The sequence below is a fragment of the Chaetura pelagica genome, unplaced genomic scaffold (assembly GCF_000747805.2).
Source record: "Chaetura pelagica isolate M959 unplaced genomic scaffold, ChaPel_1.0 scaffold128, whole genome shotgun sequence".
NCBI lineage: Eukaryota > Metazoa > Chordata > Aves > Apodiformes > Apodidae > Chaetura > Chaetura pelagica.
Genome location: NW_009954302.1, coordinates 865552 through 882817, shown reverse-complemented (window position 1 = coordinate 882817; position 17266 = coordinate 865552). Strand labels below are relative to the sequence as shown.

At 46.6% G+C, this 17266-nt stretch overlaps 1 protein-coding gene across 1 annotated transcript in view; it reads left to right on the top strand.

Moving 5' to 3' along the window:
- PRDM1 (PR domain containing 1, with ZNF domain) overlaps positions 1–17266 on the top strand; it is a 22311-nt gene that overhangs the window by 4274 nt on the left and 771 nt on the right. The window contains exons 2-6 of the mRNA XM_010003865.1: positions 2418–2537; positions 7421–7673; positions 15439–16547; positions 16847–16975; positions 17156–17196. Of these exons, the coding sequence (XP_010002167.1) occupies positions 2418–2537; positions 7421–7673; positions 15439–16547; positions 16847–16975; positions 17156–17196 (1652 nt within the window). The remainder of the gene's footprint in view (positions 1–2417; positions 2538–7420; positions 7674–15438; positions 16548–16846; positions 16976–17155; positions 17197–17266) is intronic.

Here is a 17266-nt window from a genome sequence, read left to right as displayed (position 1 = left end):
GGCCGCCTTCCCCTGCCAGGGGGAACGTCTCGCCGAGAGGCAGCTGAAGGACACCTGGTGGACACAAGTCTGAAATGCCTCTTCTGCCGCAGCTGCTTCCCCCATCCAGCTCTGGAAGCAGAATTCCCTGGCTGTTCTGCCTCCCAACCCCCGTGGGCTCCTGTGAAGCCGCCCCCTCCCAAGCTGCGGCAGGGCAGGAGCCGAGAATTGCTGACCTGAAAGCCACCCTTGGGGTGAAAAGTCACCTGGGCAGCTTTAGGCTGGTTGAGCAAAGCCTGGCACGCACGGATGTGGAGAACATCCTCTGCCAAAATAACCTCCTGACGGGTACGGGGTGAGAAATCATCTTTCTGCTCGGCTGCGCCGGGGGAGAAGCGAACACCACGTGTAAGATGGGTATCAAAAAGTATCTGCTGTGTCAGAGATACCAGTTCAGTGCATGTTTCAAGTTGACTGGTTTGAAGAGTGATTTCTAGAGATTCTGAGAATTTCATTAAAGTCGGTTTAATTAAGTCCAAGGTCTTTTAGAACCATGAAAAAGAAAACAACACTTGAGCTGCCATGCAGTAAAACATGAAGGGTGTGCTGTAGCTTGGTGGTGAACTTTTCTTGAGAGGGCAGATGGATGTAAATGAAGATATATGGGGAAGATGAGAAGAACATCTGCCTTTTTCAGCTCTCTATGAGAAATGCACAAGCAAGACAAAAATAAAACTGAGCCACCGAGCTTGTTTCAGCTTGTGGTAGGTGTAGGAAAATTTCTGGAAGTCCCTTTTCTCTCTCTTCAGTCCAGATGCACAGATCAATGGAGCATTTAGCTACCTCTGCTGTTGATGTTTGATTTGTGTGTGTGTGTGTGTTGAAACACAGACAAGTGCAAACAGCCACCCTTACACCCAGCAATCTGTTTCCGGGTGGATTACCTCCTCGATTCCGTGTGAAATGATGCCAGGCTTTAGTTTTTATTGGGATTTTTTAATCTTGACCAATACACAGGCAAGCATTTTGCTGTCTCCCTCTCTCACTCCAAGGGTGATACAACAGAAGAAGATGTAGCATGAGAAAATCACGAGGCTTAGCTAATTTGTCAAGTGCCGTCTACAGTGCAGGGTTTGTACCATCCTTTGCTGCCAAGGACTGGTAGGAAGAAAATGAAAATGGTCACTGCAGTGAGCCATCTGCAGGGTCTGTGCTTACCTGCTTTGGTAATAACGTGGGTTCCTTGCGTGGTACATGCACCAGTAATCTCAAATCTTGGTGTTCATCAGCCACTTGTGCTGCTCCCTTCCTGTTCTGAAATCCTGGCAAGTAAAAAGACGTGGCAAGATGTGGGGAGGGAATATGATTAATACGTTTTGCCAGGAAAGTATGGTCATAGTACCAAATTAGTGGGCTTTCTACCCTTTTTTTTCTTTTTTTCTTTTTTTTTTTCTCTCCACTATCTGAGCATCAGAGTCAATCTTGCAAAGGCTTGAGGTTTTTGGTTTACAAAATTGTTGGTTTGCAGAATTGTTTGGCTACATTAAATTTAAGAAGACGGGTGAGGAACAGAGAGAGGCAAAACCAATAACTCAGCAATGTTTTGCAAAGGGTTACTCCAAGGCACGTTCTTCTGAATAATGATGAATTGCTTCCTGATTTGTGGTCAGTGACTTTTTTTGGTATAATTACTGTCAAGAAGGAAGCTGAACGACTCGAGTACATTTCTTAGACCTAGCATAGTGGAGCATTTTCATCAAAACCCTTGCACCCTTTTGACCAAACCCACTTCACATATGTTACTGGAACTGCTGCCTCCTTTTTATAAAAGAAGGTGATCTGTGAGTACACATCCCATAGCATTTCTTAGTCTGTTTTGTGTGCCACTGTGTGCTGGTGAGAGAATTGTAAGTTGTCTTTTTTTGTTGTTGTTGTTCTCCTTTTAGCTCTCAGGATGGGTATAGAACAAAGAAGGTGTGGGGGTGGAGGGAAGGTTTCACTTTGATCTGGAGGAGCAGTCATTCCAGTTCCTAACGTATTAGAAAAGTGAGCTGTGTGGCAGTGAAGTGATTGATAGCTATTGAGTATTGCTCTTTGCTGGAACTAGACTTTGGGGGGTTGCCTTTGATAGGAGAAATAACTTCTGAAGGTACTTCGACAGTCTCTGTACACTTTGCTTACTGTTTGTCCTTGTGAATGTGTTTCCACAAAACCCATCCTCCAGGCAGTGGTCAGCTTTGCCTTCCCTGTGTCTCGGGAAGATGCTGGTGTCTAGCAAAGCTGTTCCCATCATATCCAGCCCGGTCGTGAATTTATTTCTGTCTTGCTGACCTGTCCCTGTTTTTTTGCATTGTTAAATTCAGGACACAGGGAAGAGAAAGGCAGATTTCTTTAATTTCTAATGGCAACGGACTGAACCTGTGCTGCTCTTCTTGTAGGTCACTGGAGTTATAAGCAAAGAGTACATCCCGAAAGGAACGCGCTTCGGACCCCTGGTAGGAGAGATTTATACCAGCGATACGGTTCCCAAGAATGCAAACAGAAAATACTTTTGGCGGGTAAGCAGGAAAAAAAACCACCATGTTGTTGCAGTAAGCAGATCACTAAATGAGTACAGCTGAGAAGCTGGGTCACTTCCTGCTTCAGACCTGCGTGCATGCAGGGGGCAGCTGCTGCGCGCTGCCGGGCACCGGCGGAGCCCGTGGGGTGGAAGCCTGGCTGTCCTGGAGGTAGGGGCTGTGTGGGTGGAGAGAGCAGGGGAGATGCTCAGCCCTTCCTGGTTTTTGTCTTCCAAAACGGATCAGTGCTTGGTTGGGTCAAGAAACAGCTCTGCTGCTTGCTGCAGAGGCAGGTTATTTTGCATTTCTTCACAGCGGAAAGTCATTCTTGTTTATGCAAATGTCACATATCCTTGATTTTTCCAGCTATGAAAAAACAGTGAAAGTACTGCAAAGCCTTTTACTCTGGGATAATGATGCATTTTGTGGTGTTTTTTTAACCTGGGTTTTGAATAGAACTTCTGTGCCACACTGGTGGTGGTGGTCTTCAGCATGTATTGTTCAAGTCGTAAGCTTTCCTACTCTACTTCAGAAAGTCTTAAGGAACAGCCCATGGATCTTCGTGGAGGGAAAAATCCATTAATGCCAAAGACTAGAAGTGATGCCTAATTTGTGCTTCATAGTATAGGCTGGAAGGGAGCACCAGAAAATTTGTTTTGGCTTGGGAAGTGTGTGCTGGGGAATATGCTTCCAGTTTTATCAGTTGACATAATCCTCAGTTTCCTTTACAGGCCTGTTATTGTTAGAGAACATTCCTTCAGCCCCATCTCCTTGCACTGTTTTGTTTTGCTGCCTTCTAGCCATTTAGTTTGTGTCTAAATCAGTGGATTTGGGATTATATCCAAGCCTCTGTGCCCAGGTGCCTGCCTGCCTTAGCAATATCCCGACCTCATATCCAGGTGAAACCCAGGGCAAGCACCAGTGTTCCCCACACCCTTTTCTTCCTACCTAATTGCATCATTTTGGTTTTCCCAAATTGTCTTCGTGCAATGTAATACAGCATTGCAGAGGCTGTTATTTGCATGAGTGTATTTACAAAGCAGGCGACTGTTTCCACATTCATAAGGCTACAAAATGTTTCTTCTAGCCAGATTTTTCAGAAGGTTGTGCCCCGCAGAGGGAGAGGCTGGTGATGCTGCCAGTTGCTAGTAAAATGGAAACACTGGGAAGAAGGGCTGCTATCCATCTTGCAGGACTTCATCCATGTATTGCAGCGAGAAGTATGACATCATTCTCATGATGTGATTTTAAGCCTTAAAGCAGAGGGATCCTCAGAAATAATATCCCAGGAGCCATCCAAGCGTCGTTAAATTCCCCGTGATAATCTTGATTCGTTCAAGACAGGCTGCTGCACCGAAAATGAATTCCTTCCTAGGGGTCTGAAACAGGCTTGCATGTGCAAAGGAAGTTGTGGGAGATAACTTCCCACATGTTATTAAAGGCATCCTGGGCTGGCTGGCAGGAGCGGGAACATCTGCCGGTGCGGGGGGACGGTGCCTGCGCCCTGCCGGGGCCAACGTCACTTCTGGGAACCGCGCCGTGACTCAGCACATCGGGGCTCGCCTTCCCCAGAAGAGGTGGGAGCTGGGTTGGGGCACCTTCAGCCCCGGAGCATCTGTGGTCCCACCGTGGGAGCCGTGGAAGGCTCGTTTGGGAAGCAGCAGCAGCAGGCGTCACGCTCCGGGAGCCCCACGTTCCTGGAAGTTTGCAAGCCGGGGCGAGCAGATAAAACCCGAAGGCTCCTCTTGATGCAGCACAACTCGCCCGGCGCCCTTCCATTTTCTCATAACAAACACACCACAAAAATCTCTCGCAAGCCGCTTTGATGAGGCCACATGTCTTTTGGCGGGTAAGCAGGAAAAAAAACCACCATGTTGTTGCAGTAAGCAGATCACTAAATGAGTACAGCTGAGAAGCTGGGTCACTTCCTGCTTCAGACCTGCGTGCATGCAGGGGGCAGCTGCTGCGCGCTGCCGGGCACCGGCGGAGCCCGTGGGGTGGAAGCCTGGCTGTCCTGGAGGTAGGGGCTGTGTGGGTGGAGAGAGCAGGGGAGATGCTCAGCCCTTCCTGGTTTTTGTCTTCCAAAACGGATCAGTGCTTGGTTGGGTCAAGAAACAGCTCTGCTGCTTGCTGCAGAGGCAGGTTATTTTGCATTTCTTCACAGCGGAAAGTCATTCTTGTTTATGCAAATGTCACATATCCTTGATTTTTCCAGCTATGAAAAAACAGTGAAAGTACTGCAAAGCCTTTTACTCTGGGATAATGATGCATTTTGTGGTGTTTTTTTAACCTGGGTTTTGAATAGAACTTCTGTGCCACACTGGTGGTGGTGGTCTTCAGCATGTATTGTTCAAGTCGTAAGCTTTCCTACTCTACTTCAGAAAGTCTTAAGGAACAGCCCATGGATCTTCGTGGAGGGAAAAATCCATTAATGCCAAAGACTAGAAGTGATGCCTAATTTGTGCTTCATAGTATAGGCTGGAAGGGAGCACCAGAAAATTTGTTTTGGCTTGGGAAGTGTGTGCTGGGGAATATGCTTCCAGTTTTATCAGTTGACATAATCCTCAGTTTCCTTTACAGGCCTGTTATTGTTAGAGAACATTCCTTCAGCCCCATCTCCTTGCACTGTTTTGTTTTGCTGCCTTCTAGCCATTTAGTTTGTGTCTAAATCAGTGGATTTGGGATTATATCCAAGCCTCTGTGCCCAGGTGCCTGCCTGCCTTAGCAATATCCCGACCTCATATCCAGGTGAAACCCAGGGCAAGCACCAGTGTTCCCCACACCCTTTTCTTCCTACCTAATTGCATCATTTTGGTTTTCCCAAATTGTCTTCGTGCAATGTAATACAGCATTGCAGAGGCTGTTATTTGCATGAGTGTATTTACAAAGCAGGCGACTGTTTCCACATTCATAAGGCTACAAAATGTTTCTTCTAGCCAGATTTTTCAGAAGGTTGTGCCCCGCAGAGGGAGAGGCTGGTGATGCTGCCAGTTGCTAGTAAAATGGAAACACTGGGAAGAAGGGCTGCTATCCATCTTGCAGGACTTCATCCATGTATTGCAGCGAGAAGTATGACATCATTCTCATGATGTGATTTTAAGCCTTAAAGCAGAGGGATCCTCAGAAATAATATCCCAGGAGCCATCCAAGCGTCGTTAAATTCCCCGTGATAATCTTGATTCGTTCAAGACAGGCTGCTGCACCGAAAATGAATTCCTTCCTAGGGGTCTGAAACAGGCTTGCATGTGCAAAGGAAGTTGTGGGAGATAACTTCCCACATGTTATTAAAGGCATCCTGGGCTGGCTGGCAGGAGCGGGAACATCTGCCGGTGCGGGGGGACGGTGCCTGCGCCCTGCCGGGGCCAACGTCACTTCTGGGAACCGCGCCGTGACTCAGCACATCGGGGCTCGCCTTCCCCAGAAGAGGTGGGAGCTGGGTTGGGGCATTCAGCCCCGGACCATCGGTGGTCCCACCGTGGGAGCCGTGGAAGGCTCGTTTGGGAAGCAGCAGCAGCAGGCGTCACGCTCCGGGAGCCCCACGTTCCTGGAAGTTTGCAAGCCGGGGCGAGCAGATAAAACCCGAAGGCTCCTCTTGATGCAGCACAACTCGCCCGGCGCCCTTCCATTTTCTCATAACAAACACACCACAAAAATCTCTCGCAAGCCGCTTTGATGAGGCCACATGTATTTCCCCCTTCTCAGTTTACAGGAAGTTACTCTTAAAAGAAAGTGATTCTGGTGTTTACAGCCCACGTTCAAGGGCCTGGCTGCCTCCCCCCGCGCAGAGGTCCCGGCCGGCGGGCGCTTGCAGGGCGTGCTGCCTGGCCAGGTAGGTGTGAAAGAAAGTGGTGCCAACACAAAGGCAGGAACGTGCTGTGGAGTGTCTTCCCCCTGAGATAAGCTCTGTCTCCCCTTTGGAGAGGTATTTCCTGCTCAGCGAGGCGCTGCTCCCTCTCCCGGGTCAGGCTTTTGCCCAGTCATCTGTTTGCGAAACCCAGGAATGCCAGTTCCCCCCCGAGAGTGAGGGATATATCTTTAGAAAAAATGCCTTCTTAATTTTTCTGGACTTTTTTTAAAATTCCTTTTCTTTTATTCTTACCACTATAGGAAACAGTAGCTTCTCTCAGGGATTGGAACTTCTTCCCCCCTCCCTCCCAGCCACTGAGCAGTTTTTAGATTCATGTTTTCTTCCCCTTCTGTGGACAAGCCAGAACGTGTCCCTCGATAGGAAAAGTGACTTCTCATCAGCTGGCTCCTCTCCAGGTCTTCGTTAAGTTATGGCAGGTGAAGTTCATCTTTGCCTCGCCCAGCCTTTCTACAGAAGGGCTACAGTCCAACTATGAGCAAGTGTTGCTTTAGGACTCTGGGGGAGTGGAGGATGTTTGCATAGTTTAAACCTTTGGGCGGAGGTGGTAGGAAACTGCAAGTACAGAGGCCATAGAAAAAGGCGAGAAAGACTCTGACGTAGCACAGCCAGTCAGTCTTATACACAGGTGACTCAAACCATTAATGCAAGCATGCACTCAGACCTGCAGTCATTAGCATCACCCACTTGTTGATCATAGTACCAGGAAAAGGACTCTGAGGTGGACTACTCACCCAGGGAGAGTCCTCTGCGGTTCAGATTTGGAGTTGGATTTGTCCACACTCGCAGAGGCACAGGCTGAGCAGAAAAGGAGAAGGTGACTGGGGACTTAACTTTGAATGAGCATCTCTTTTCTTAACACGTAGTTGGAAAGGGGGGAACCCAGCTTGAATTCTTCTTTCAGGAGTATCTTCTCATTTTACAAAATTAAAAATTCCCCCCTACTAGACCCAGTGCACACCTGTTGTGTATTGCACATATATATCTTTATATTCATAGGCACTTCCTCTCATTCCAGATCTATTCCAGTGGTGAGCTTCACCACTTCATTGATGGATTTAATGAGGACAAGAGCAACTGGATGCGTTATGTAAACCCTGGCTACTCTGTTCAGGAACAGAACTTGGCTGCTTGTCAGAATGGAATGAACATCTACTTCTACACCATCAAGCCCATCCCTGCCAACCAAGAGCTGCTTGTGTGGTATTGCCGAGACTTTGCAGAGAGGCTGCACTATCCCTCCTCTGGAGACCTGGCAATGATGAACCTCAGTAAGTGGATTACAGTATAAACAAGGAATGTTAGTAATGTTTCTTCTGCCTATAGGATCTAATAATAAGTTGTATAATTACACAGCTGCATCATCTGTTGTGTCACAGTAGGTCGCTTGGAGTGGAAAAGGGGAATTATGAAAAAAGACAACAACACCATGAGAATTAGTTCCCCCTGCCCGTTCAAACATAAACAGATTATAAAATATATGAATAGCTACTGGTTTACAGCCTGAGTCTTGTCTGATTATCTTCTGGACAAACAACCTGCATATATATTCTCTGCCTTCAGGACTGTAGGTGTCATTTCACTCTCAGACTTTCCAAGTCGAGATCTCACAGTGCGTTGAGCAGAAGTCTGCTTTGATAGCATATAAAGGCTGTCCAGTCATGCTCCCACAGGGCTGCCCTCGCTCTACAAGGAAGTGGCCGTGTGCCATGACTCTGTCTAGGTGTCTTACAAAATACTTGTTGACTGCACAGTGCTCTTTGTGCCCTGCATCCACGCTTACTTATCTTACAGGCGCAAACCTCCCATCGTCTTCTCATCTGGTTACTTACTGTTTAAGCTCAGGGTATTCTATCCCCATCCCTTGGCTCTGTATCACTGCTTTCATTTTCTGTTCAAAAATAATAGCACTGGTGGCAGGGGGAAGAGGTATTTACAGGACTTTTATCTCTGTGTTCCTCTGTGGTTTCTGACCACTTCTAGCCTCAGTGCCTTACTCAGAGCTTAATCACTGCCTAGCACCTCACCTAGAGCCCCTTGAAGAGGGAGACATTCTTACTCACTTCTCCAGCTGCTACCCCTCCTGCTACCTGCTCTTGTCTGCCAGGACCTACACTGAAATTTGAAGGAAAAACTGCCAGCAGGGTTGGGGGTTTTTTTTAGTATAAAAAGGACTGTTTGCTGTTATTTGGCAACAAAGAACGAGTTATAAAGTATTGGTGTTATTTCAGGGATCATTACAGCAAAAATGTTGCCCTGCATCATGAAAATGATGTCACACACTCAAAAGTGCATCTGTCCCCCATGGGTGTCATCCTTTCACCAGTTTTTGGTCTTTCCCTGCTAAATGTAAGAAATTAGAGAAGAAAATTGTCTTTCTGTTAATGGCAGAGGGAGGGGAGGTCCTGTGCTGCTGTACTTCCTATTCAAAAAGCATCTCACTGATTCTGTCATCTTGGCACATTTGTCATTTCACCAGCTGCTGGGCAGTTTTATTTCCTGATATGATGAACAGCAGTTGGCTGGTTGGTGGGACGTGCAGGTGGGACCAGATAAGAGGATTAAGGGTGCCCATGGAGGAGGAGTTTGCAAAGATCCCCATCCAGACACATTTGGCCACTAGTGAAGAGGATACAGAAACACAGCCTCAGTTTCTTGCATCTGCTGGCATCTTAGGTTGCCTTGAGAGGTGGTGAGGAATGTGTTTGTAAAGTGTCAGCTAATTACCTGGTTAGTCTTATCCAGGTTGAAACTAGGGGTGTCTGGACATGTGCAGAATCATCCATTTAATAAAAGTAGGCTCAATATGTGGATTTAAAGACTCAGGATCTTGTAGTTCAGCCTTAACAATTGAAAGAGCAATCATTCCAGACACCGAGAGTGAAATGTCCCTTCTTCTTTTGAAAGATAATTCCATTTAAACCATTTAGAAATTTTATGTTCACCTCCTCCACCTAGTGAAAATAGCAGTTCAGAAAAATGAGAACAAATCCTGTTTTAAAAAAATCTTTTCCCCTGATCTTTGTGACAAACACATTAAAGCCCTGATGCTTGTGGTTAGTCCAGGAGCCTGACAGGTACAGTAAGAATGGAGGTTTTCTGCAGTTTCAGTGCCCTTTCTTGAAAAGCATGGAAAAAAAATCTCAGAGGTTTCCCGAAGATGCTTATTTGCTGAGGGCTCTGTAGCAAGAGCATGAGCATGGATGTCTTTTCCAGTGTTCCATGGAACCAGATGATTTTAAAGTGAAAGTCAGCACCATTCAGTTTTCTTCTTCCCCTTCCTTCCAGGCCACTTCTAGTTGAACCTAGAATCAGTGAGCCCCCCTTGCCTCTGCAGCCTCTGTAGCACAAGCCTGGCTGAGATGCCCTCACACTGTCTTCACCTATGGATAGAGTGCAGAAGGCTTGTTGCCACAGGGAGGTGTCCCTGCCCATGCTGGGGTGGTTGGAACTAGATGATCTTCAGGGTCCCTCCCAACTCAAACCATTCTATGATTCCATGAAATCGCTGTCATCCTGCACATCTGCTGCAGATGTGGGGCTTTGCCCCATCAAAACATCTTGACACAGTCTTGCTTGAGGGTACCCCCACTGGTCACAGCCTTCTCCAGGCAAATGGCTCACCAGCAGTTTGGTTTCTGAAGCAGCATGGCTTCTCTCGGAGGAGCAGGCGAGTATCCCCACGCCTCCCAGCTCCTGGCTGCTGCTTTTGGCACCCTCTGAGGGAGAGGGAAGGAAAATTGGGGTCCAGGTCCCATCACAGGCTGGAGTCAGGGCTTCTTCCCATTGGGACGTGGGCTGGTGTGAGCGTGGGGCAGCAGCACTTGCCAGCCCATGGCCATGTTGGCATCCAGCTCCCTCCCTCCACCACCTCCTGGGTGTGCAGGACATGCCGATGCCCGTGGTAGGCTTTGGAGAAGCGGTGCCTTGGCTGGTTGCCTGGCCCAGCACAGGAGAGGCCACCTGGGACACACACCTATGGAGAGCTTCCAGTCTTGCCAATTGAAAAAATACAGGCTCTAGGTGCCTCAGGGGTTTGGGGATCACGGTCTTGGAGTTCAGCACCTCAGTGCCTCTTCAAGCGCCCGAGCGGAATGGGCCTCCGGGGAAAAATGTATCAGAGGATTTCTCTGGTTTTTATTTCCTGTAATTAGTGGCCTCAAAAATGAGAGAACTACCACTTTAGAGCATAAATATATTTACGCATCCACATCTAACATCTACTTGCCTCTGTAACAGCAAACTTTCAAATTAAAGGTAACTTCTCCAGCATTAGTTCATTTGTGCCGCAGAAGGAAAGCATCCAGTTTCAAGACAGCAATTAGGCATGAACTTAGTTAGGGGGTTTAACCCTGTCCTCTGTGTTTTCTTGAACTGGGGCCTTTGACCCAGTCCCTCAGACACTGAAGCACACACCTACCTTCATGGCCATGATTAGCTCCGCGTGGAGCTACGTAACTCCGAGAGGATGTTGAAGTTCCTGCAAGGAGTTGCACAACAGTGGCAGAGACAAGACTCCGTGTTATCCCAGCAGTGGGAGCCCAGGCTTATTTCAAACAATCCCCTTCTCCTTCCTGCCTGTTTTGAGGCCACTGATGTGGTTTTTCTATCAAGATTTGAGATCACTCACCTTCAGATGGTGCCATCGTCCAGGAAATGGCATTAAGTGCGATGGCACAAGATTTCTACTGGCCAAAAATTATCAGTTTTCAGTAATTTGTTAAATGTGTTTAACCTCATCCACCTGGGCTCTCAGATGGTCTTTTAGTCTGAGATATTTTAGTTTTGGACTAGCAAACAGACTGAGGATCCCATACAGTTTAGGATTTCATTCCTACATTATTGTAGGAGAGTTATTTTTGGGGTGGAGAGAGGGTAACAGTTTTTTTTAAAAAAATAATAATTAAAAAAAACCAACCCCAAACAACTGCATTGACTCAGGACATGACTATTGGATAATAATGTTCATGTATTGCAATCATATGATGCAACTTCCTGGTGCTCATGTCGTGTTTGTCTCCTCAGTCAAGGATGGGCAGGTGACATCTTTTGGTCAAGCTTCAGAAAAAAAACCCCCTTGAGTTGGAGGACGACACTTTGCACATTTAGAAAACATCTGGCAAACTTTTTGTTTTGTTAGCAGGTTTAACAAGGTATCCTTTAAAATCTGTGAAGATTCTTAAAGGCGAAGACGAACTTTTTGAATGCTTGTTTCTTAAATGTGATTTATTCCTTTCCTCTTCTTGCTGGCCCTGACACGCTGGCCGTTAGCTGAGCCCTGTCGCCCGCTTTCCCTTTTGTTTATGGGCAGTTTCACTTTCTCGTTTTGAAGCTTTTCTGTTTGGGTTGAGAGGAAACATCTGCACGTTAAAAAAAAAAAAAAAAAAAAAAAAGCCTCCTGGAATCTTCAAAAGAGCTCAGGAGAATTATTTTGAAATTATATGAAATGTTGTCTTCACAAAACCAGGGTTTGTGGGGCTAAAGTTGAGTTAAAGTTGAGGGTTATTTGGAGGCTTAAAAACCTTCTCCGAGCAAAACGGTTTCAAAGACGTGTCACCTTGGACACATTTAGAAAACAGATGATCAAATGATAAAATTCTAAATGCTGGTCTCCATTCTCATTTTGAGTGGAAACACTCTTTGTTTTGCCCTCTTCACAACTTCGAGGTTCTCTTTCTACTAGCAGAAGAGGTGCTTAATTTAGATCGAAAATGTGAATCGGCATAATTAAGCTCCGCCACTCGAAGCGTTCAGTACCACCTCACTCCTGAAATTACTGTAGCCATGACTGCCTGCCTACAGCCATTTTTCAAGGTTTTAGAAAAAACAGATCATTGTTTTCATGAAGTCTTTCTCAGGCTTCAGCTCAGGGGACACGGAAGGAGAGCAGAGCCTCCAGCTCTGCAGCAGTCTGTAGCTGGAACACCCACACTGGGGTGACTTCAGGCAGCCCCTCTGCTCAAGTTGTGTTAATACTTAAAAGCAACAGGAGTTTTGTCCCTTCTCTTCTTGCACGCCCTCACTAATCTCAGATCTGAGCAAATAATCTGTTGACCTCAGATAAAGTGCATCAGGCACCTGAAGAGGCACGTCTGGGGTTTTTTCTCCCCCCCCCCCTCAGATCAGTCACATACAAATGCAGCTGCACTGTTCTTGTTTTGTCATTAACCTCTTTTCTGTGTGTGTCTTTGACCACAGAAACTAGACAAATCTTGGAAGAGTATGTGCCTCTATTTAGGGTTTAGATGAGTATATGGGAGTGGGAGGGAGAAAAGCATTTCAGGAGCAAGAGGAAGACAGTGTGATCAGTAAGAAATTAAATGTAAAAAAATCACACATTAAAAAAAAATAAATCCATTGATAAGGAATTTCTCTCTTTACCTTGGAAGTATGGCTCCTTTAAGAACACCAAGAAAGGCTGTAAACCTCTCAGTCAGTTTCAGCCCTGCTTTAAATCCACATTCAGTATAAAACCTAAGAACCTCTCCTTGGCCTCACCTCTTGTTTTACACGCTCGTTTCTGTTTTGACCTCTCTGGTGTTCCTGAGCATCCCTTGTGCTCTGAGGAAGAAGCCAAGAGGGGATATATGGAGCAAAGATAGCTTGGAAAGTGAGGAGGGCTGTCACAGTTGGACTCAGAAAATAATCTTTAAACATTGCAACTTGTGTCTGCACATGGAAATGAGTAGGAGGGAAGGCTCTGCCAGGAAGGCTTTGAAGGGAAGGAAAGAGTAATTATCTGTACAGTCTGTCAAGTGGGGATATGAGCCCGTTGCCCAAAGAAAGTTACATTCTTGGTGTGGGCTTTTCTTTTTGTCACTCTCTGGCTTGCTCCAGCACATCAGGCACCCTGATGTTTAACCCTGTGACAGCAGGAGTTCCTCTGGCTGAAGCAGCCCTGGTTTCTCTATCACTTTTCCAGCACTTCTCCTTCCTCTTCCCCTCCCCCCCCGATTTTTTTTTTTGTTGTTGTTTCTTTAAAAGAGAAAAGTGTCAATTTGAACTTCCTGCCTGACAGACCCCACTGAGGAACTGAGAGAGGCCTGATAAGATGGTATTTATTTATTTCTTTTCTGCTGTGAGGCTTCACAAGTTCTGCTCCCCCCTCCCCGCCCAGCTTTCAATACTTCCCAGTCTGGATACTTCCCAATGCTGATAGTGTCACCAGGAATGTTTGCTCTGAGAGGCTGGCGTGGTGACAGGCAGCTGATAAGGAGATGGAGATAACATTATCCACAGTGCCATTGTGGAGCTTCTTGAATCTAGCAGGACCTCTGTGTTATACCCCAGGATGGGGATGGACATTTCCATGAGCACAGACAAAACAAAGCAAAGAATATTGATGATTTTTCATGCCAGACGCCACGCCTTTAATTTACTTCTGAAACAGCTCTGCATTAAACTTTAACACTGAGAGAAGTCACTGCAAAGCTGTCCATGCACTTCTGTGTGTACGTGCTTGCTGTACAACACACCCTGTGTTTTATCATAAATATTTTAATAGAACATAACTGTGCTCAATGGCATTTCTTTGGAGCTTGAAAATCCACAAACTGCCCACATATCTCAAACTAAATTTGCTTGCTACTGGTCTAATGCCGTTTGGAAAAGGATGCTACTGTAAAAGTGGGGCTGCTGTGAGTTGGAGCATGCTTTGAAGGCAGATGTTTTCCTGGATAGGTTTAATAAATGGTTGTTTCTTTGCCTTATTGGGTAATGTTGCCAAATGGTAGATTCCATCAGGGTAGTGAATAGTGAAGCAAAGAATCTGTGTTGTAAGTGGTGTGGTCGTTGCCTGTTCCCATCTTCCTCATGGGGTTCAGCTGGTCCTGCAAAAAAACAGAATGTAGAACTGGTTCTCACCCCAGTTAGTGAAGTAAGAACAGTCAGTCACAAAAGCAGCAGCTTGGCTAAAGGACTTTGATACTTTTGAGTCACACATCTCTCAGCGTTGCCTTGTGCCTCCTGAGGGAAAACCTTGCACATCACTAACCACAAACGTGAAACCTTCTTGTAGTTTTTCCCCTTTAATGAAGTATCTTACAAGTCACTATTTCAATATTATATAACTATTAAGCTGGGGAGATGAGATAAAAGCAGACTTCTTCTTCTGTCTAGGGCATCTTTCAGGGTACTGTTGATATTCTGTTATGTCCAGACAAAAAGGTAGAGTCTCTGAATGCAAATAGTGTATGTGCTGAACTGAGCCGAACAGATACTAGCTTCTAATTTCCTTCTTAATACATTTTTCTTTTTCCCTTCTTTTTCTTAAATTTTATTTATTTTTCAAGTACATTTCAACTTCAGCTGGAGCCAACCAGTCTTGCTTGCTTTTGCTTTGCTTCAGCATTTTTTTTATAAAGTACAGCTGTAAGCAGAGGAGTTTTGCATAGACCGAATGCCACAGAAATCTGCAGTAAATAGTCTGCTTTGTTGTAGATGTTCCTAAGCAGGATATTTAATGAGTAATGATCTGTTTACTGATGGAGAATACCTTCTCTTTGAAGAAGGCTTTCATCCTAGCCAGCTATGGGGTTTTTTGGTACTGTAAGTAATTGAACTGGCTGGTGAAGTGACTGCTGCGGTTTGGCAAAAGCCGATTTGTCATGCCTTGTTATTTTACTGAGGAACATTTCTGGGAGCTTGTGTTCTGCGAAGTCCTTCTGCTGAACTTGCCTTGTGAACAAATGCTTGTTGCTGGGTTTATTAGAAATACTGCTGCAATAGCCACTCAGCAGCAAAGCCAGGCAAACTTCAGGGGAAAGGAAGGTGAAATCAGTTTGCGAACGGGAGACCAGCACTCTGTGAATGAATCATCATCTGGATCTGTATGTTCTGGCTGGTGTCCCTCAAATTAACAATGGTTTTTATTAACACTTCACACAGAAATTAGGTTTTTTGGCAAGTTAAATGATTACTCATCTCCCAGAGTGGCCCTTCCTTCCCACTGAACCTGTAGGAGTTGGATTGTGTTTTGAAAAGAGATAATGACGGTGGCACATCTAAATAATCATTACCTTGATCTTTGTTTTTCAGCACAAACCCACGTTAATCCAAAGCAGCACAGTGCTGATAAAGATGAACTCTATCAGAAAAGCATTCCAAAGAAGGAGCACAGTGTGAAAGAAATCCTGAAAATGGAATCCAATCCTCCAAAAGGAAAAGACTTCTTCCCGACCAACATTTCACCGGTTACTCCAGAAAAAGACTTGGATGATTTGCGTAAGAACTACAGCCCTGAGAGGTGTTTCTTCCCTCGAGTTGTGTACCCTATCCGACCTCACATTCCAGAAGACTATCTGAAAGCTTCCCTGGCATATGGGATGGACAGACCCAGCTACATTACTCACTCACCCATCCAGACGTCTACTACTCCAAGTCCTTCCGGGAGGAGCAGCCCAGACCCAAGTTTAAAAAGTTCAAGCCCTCACAGCAGTCCAGGGGTGACGGTTTCGCCTCTGGCACCTACTTCCCAAGAGCACAGAGAGTCATACTCTTACTTGAACGGATCGTATGGCTCAGAAGGATTGGGGTCCTACCCTGGATACGCACCCCCTGGCCACCTCCCCCCTGCCTTTCTACCATCCTACAACCCCCACTACCCCAAATTCCTGTTACCTCCGTTCAACATGAGCTGCAATAACCTGAGTGCTTTGAACAATATCAACGGCATCAACAATTTCAATCTCTTCCCACGGATGTACCCTGTTTATGGCAACCTGCTCAGCGGGGGCAGCCTTTCCCACCACGTGCTGAACCCCACCACGCTCCCCAGCTCCTTGCCCAGCGAAGGAGGCCGCCGGTTGCTGCAGCCAGATCATCCGAGAGACTTCCTCATCCCAGCCCCTAACAGTGCCTTCTCCATCACGGGCGCTGCTGCCAGCATGAAGGACAAGCCATGCAGCCCCACCAGCGGGTCACCCACGGCTGGGACAGCCGCCCGTGCAGAACACATAATGCAACCTAAACCTACCTCAGTGGTGTTGGCTGCCACCGGCGGGGGAGAAGGCATGAATCTCATCAAAAGCAAGAGGAACGTGACCGGTTACAAAACCCTCCCGTACCCACTGAAGAAGCAGAACGGGAAGATCAAGTACGAATGCAACGTTTGTTCCAAGACCTTTGGCCAGCTCTCCAATCTGAAGGTAAGCAGCAGAGAACAGGACACGAGCCCTCTCTGAAGGCTCTGGTTTCTCCCTCTAGGAAAAGCAAGGACAGGCCTCCCTTGCTTGCTAGGCTGTTGATCATTCTGGGCTTCATGCAGCACCCCCCAGCAAGAAAGCCTGGCTGTAAAGACAGTGCTTTAATACTGACGCCACGTAATTAACGAGATAACATTGTCTTTTGGCACTGGGATCCTGCTGCTAACCTTGGGAAACATCTGAAAGTGCTTTAGTTGCAGCACTGGAAGCTGCAAACTGTTAATTGCTCTGTTTCTCCCTAGGTGCACCTCCGAGTACACAGCGGAGAGAGACCATTTAAATGCCAGACTTGCAATAAAGGCTTCACGCAGCTGGCTCACCTCCAGAAGCACTATCTGGTACACACGGGAGAGAAACCCCACGAGTGTCAGGTAGGTAACACAGCAGGGAGAGCAGCTTCCCTGGGAGGAGCCTCCCACGCTCCCTGTGCTGGGAGGGCTGTGCCACAAACCTCAGGAGTCCCTGTCACAGCCGAAGTTTCCAACCCAGGTGGAGCAGGGTTGGCTTTAGCCTGCTAGAGCAACATCTGCCTGAGACAGTTTTGCCATCAGCCCTACTCGAGAGGCTGGTCAGCAATATTTAAGTTAAAAAGGTGGGGATTTCTCCTTCTCCCCTTCGTGAGAAAAGCGCAAAGATACAAAAAGCCGCTGCTTCATCCTGCT